The sequence below is a fragment of the Arachis ipaensis genome, chromosome B5, assembly GCF_059453495.1.
Source record: "Arachis ipaensis isolate K30076 ecotype BB chromosome B5, ASM5945349v1, whole genome shotgun sequence".
In the NCBI taxonomy this organism is placed as follows: Eukaryota; Viridiplantae; Streptophyta; class Magnoliopsida; order Fabales; family Fabaceae; genus Arachis; species Arachis ipaensis.
This window is the reverse complement of record NC_142440.1, coordinates 113,391,065-113,395,038: the sequence shown is the minus strand read 5'-3', so window position 1 is coordinate 113,395,038 and position 3,974 is coordinate 113,391,065. Positions and strand designations below refer to the sequence as shown.

The window sequence follows — 3,974 nt, the reverse complement described above, 5'->3', positions numbered from 1 at the left end:
ACACTTGTTACCAAGCCAAAGAAAAAAATATTTCCTGTCTTCGATACATATAGCAAGTAATACAAAAAGGTTTTGTTTGTGTATTCTTCTCACAACCTTTCTCATCATGTCCCAAGCTAATTCTGACAAAATATGGTTTTTGACCACCAAACATTATTTTCAAATTCTTGAATCCATTAACTATCTATCTAAATCATATTTAAGAAGCTTAATAGTTCTAAAAAACTAAAAAAACTCTTTTTCATAAATCTAGTGCATCCTGGTAGGATCCTTTTAAGATTCTTTTATATGAGAACACAAAGATTTATTTACTAAAATTTTTATGAGCATCCTTTAATTTCTCAATTTTTTCTTTTAAAAATGTTATTTTAGAAGCATTATATTTCTGAGTTTTTAAGTTTCAAATATGTTTTGCATAGTTTATGAGAATTTTCTAAGGATTTCCCGTACATAGTTCTCATATTCATAATCTGCCATGAATCAATGGTTGACAACATCATCAAGATCATCTTCATTCTCATGTTCCTTAACAGAATCACTAAGAATGGCAATTAAGACCTTTTTCACATATGCTTTATTCTTTTTTATTGAGTCCACATTCATGTTTAAATTTTAAAATGACTCTTCTCCCCACAATTATAGGAGCTGACAGAATCAGTTTTTAGTTATGCATTCTGTTTCTTCTAGGGTTTTTCTTTCTTTCATTTGAATCCAGAGTTGCTAGACATAAGAAGACGAGTCGAAAGAGTCCCATCTATGTTTCGTGACCCTTTCTTCCAACAAAGTAGATCACCAACATTTAAAGTCCTTGGCAGAGTACTTGCTTTTGATGATCCAAAAAGTCTAAAATCTATACCATATATTAGATAGCAAAAGCAACATGTCAATTGTCAAAATCGGCAACCACATCTGTTAAAGAGCTCGCAAGTTGTAACAATGTTTATTATTAAATTGGAAAAATTGTAAATTCAAACTTGGTCCAAGCTTATTCTTCTACTAATAAGTACTATTGTTGTGTAGTATTAGTGATCGAGATTGAGAGAGGCACTTTCCTCCTTTCTTTCTAGTAAGATACTATGGATAGATATACATTTATTTTTGGCAAGGCAGTTTCCAAGAAGTATATGAATGAAATTCCCATTTCCCTCTAGCAAAAAACATTTACGCATTAGACATTAGTACTGCACAAGAAAGAAAGAAAAATTTGAAGTTATGAGTAACTGGAGACAAAATTTAAACCATAGCTTAATTAAAATATGTTGTTTTTGTCTCGAGCATTGAACATAAGGTCTTCTTGTTGATCCCTTCTCCTTGCACTCCCCCTGTTTGTTGAATTGCTATATCTGAAAATCCATCTCCAACCTTTCATGCTCTTCCTTCCTCTTCCACTTGTTAAAGATACTCCATCCCCAACAACAAAATCTCCATCACCACCACCATGTCTTGTGCTTCCAAAAGCGGGGAGTGTATTAACATTAAAGTTATCACTCGTCATCATCTTTGAAGGAGGAAACAGCTCCGCCCTTGATTCCGATGAGTAATCAAGCTTCAAATCAATAAAACTAGACTCATCCATGCCCTTGAAATCGCTCTCTCTTAGCGAAAACACGCGCCTATTAACCCCATAGAACCCACCACCACCACCACCATCAACAACGTTATCTATTATTCCATTATTACCCTTTCTCATCACACCATCAATAATCTCAGAAGAAGAATCTAGAAACAGACCATCAAACCCACTCTTTCTTGGCTCGGTAGCTTCACTGTACCCACTTCTTCTACCAGACTCCAAGAACAAACCACCATTCACACCCGAACTTCTCGCTGCGGAGATTGAGCTTCTCGCACCTGATGGAACAACCGAATCTGTACCGTCCTCAGATCCAAACAGAGCACCACCGCGGAAACTGCATAGCGACCTTGACCTCGATACGCACGCGCCGCCGCCGGCAATGTGATTAACATAATTGCCATTGCCATTGCCATTGTTATCATCAAAACCACCAACACTTCTCCCACAATAATACTCTTTCCCCTTCTTGCTATTGTTCTTCCTAAACAGCTTCCCAATTTTCCAAAATTTGCCACCTCCACCGATATTACTTTTCTTTATCTCGACGCTGTTGCTGCTGCTCCTTCGCAAAACTGTAGCCTCATCTACCACTCTTTCGTGCAATTTGTTATGGTTGTTGGAATAGGAAGAAGAGGTTGTTAAGTTCTGAAGAATCGGCGACGTCTGGTTCTTGTCGTTGTCGATCAAGAAAGAGACCCTGCCAAGGCTTCCCACGTCAACCGTGCACGAGTTGCGATGGGAAGTAGCAATCTCGTCTGAGCAAGAGCAGGAAGAGAGCCTCTGTTCGCCGCAATCCGAGCAGATTAGCTTCACCAAACGGTCCTCGAGACAAAGCGCGCAGATACCAACCGACGAAGAAGAAGGGTGCTTCTTACATGTGAATTCACAAGAGGTTGATGGGTAGTAATAATCCATGTTGTTGTTGTATGCTGAGACTCCTTTGTTTCTCTCCTTCATGGCTACGGGAGTAGATGATTTCTCTGCTAGATGGAGCTTTCTTTAGTAAAAGTGGAGTAGCAAAAAATTGGACAAGAGGGATTGAGTTGGTTCAATGATGAGAAAAACTGAGAGAGGAAAGAAAGTGTAAAAAAAATACTTCGCTTCAAGAAGCAGGCTCTCTTTCTAGGGATATGAGTGATTCTTTTTTTAAAGAAAGCATGCTACATAAATCCATCGTTTTATGTCTATTGTACATCAAATCTATTCATTTACGGTTTATCTATTTTTTATACTAAATTACTAATTCGAATTTATGGGACTTTTTGAATAGTTGGAACTTAAAATATTATACGAGTTTTAGAAATATATCACACGGCCAATGATGTATTTTTCATATTTTTTAAAATTATTTTACACATTCTTTTAGAAGAGTGATCAACCAATTAATTTTTTTATTCAAGCTTTTTTGTAGCATCACAATAATTAACATTTTTGAATATTATATTATTTTTATTATCTTAATTATGGATATGATTCAAATTTGATTATATTATTTATAAAATATAATAACTATATTACTTATAAAATTTTCTTATAAATATGAATACCTAATTATTTCATATTGTTCTATATATTCATATTCGGTTGATTAATTAGTGATATTTTTTTATATTCATCTAAGATGATTGATATTATTAACATTAAACTCATATATATATATCACCAAATATTTTTGAAGCAAAAAAAGAGAATTATATTTTTGTATACATTTTGATTTAAGATAAACTATCAAAATGATACTTAAAATTTTATATCCCTAATAAAAAAAATCTTAAAAGTAACAAATGCTAAATAAGTCTTTAAAAAATTGAAAATATGATAAAATAATTAAATATATTATTAAAAAGTAACTAGAAATTTTGGTGCAAATTTTTATAAACATTATTAACAAAATAAAATATTTTTATCTTTAAATTTAGTATGTTGCACCAAGAATATTTATTTATTTGTGAATAATCGAATTTTTTAAAAAATGAAAATAAAATCTAAAAATTAAATTTTGCTCACATTTTTTTCATATATCATCTTTTAAATGGTTAACAAAATAAAAAAATATTAAAAAATATTAGAATTTATTATTTTTTGTTGTTATTTTTAATTATTAATTAAATTTTTTTAATTTAATTATCTAATATAATATTTTATTTTATGTTTTTAATTATTAATAATTAATTAATAATAAAAATAATAAATTTTGATAATTTTTTAATATTTATGAACAAACTAAGGCGAGAGAAAGGGAAACACACAGGCGTTTCCTTTACGTTTTCACTACAGGTAGAAAACAATGATAGCTATAGAAGGGGAGAGGATTATAAAACAATTTAAAAAGGTAACGCAATAAAAGAAGGGGAAAAATAATAAAGCACTAGCTCCTGCAGGCATTATTGTGTAGGGA

General features: G+C 32.0%; 1 protein-coding gene across 1 annotated transcript; it reads right to left on the bottom strand.

Annotated features, from left to right (window-relative positions):
• Nucleotides 1–910: 910 nt before the first annotated feature.
• On the bottom strand, nucleotides 911–2,834 carry LOC107643772 (uncharacterized). Its single transcript, XM_088486261.1, has one exon. It carries the CDS (start codon nucleotides 2,531–2,533, stop codon nucleotides 1,250–1,252), a length of 1,284 nt encoding a protein of 427 aa, XP_088342387.1. The 5' UTR covers nucleotides 2,534–2,834; the 3' UTR covers nucleotides 911–1,249.
• Between the last annotated feature and the right edge of the window lie 1,140 nt (nucleotides 2,835–3,974).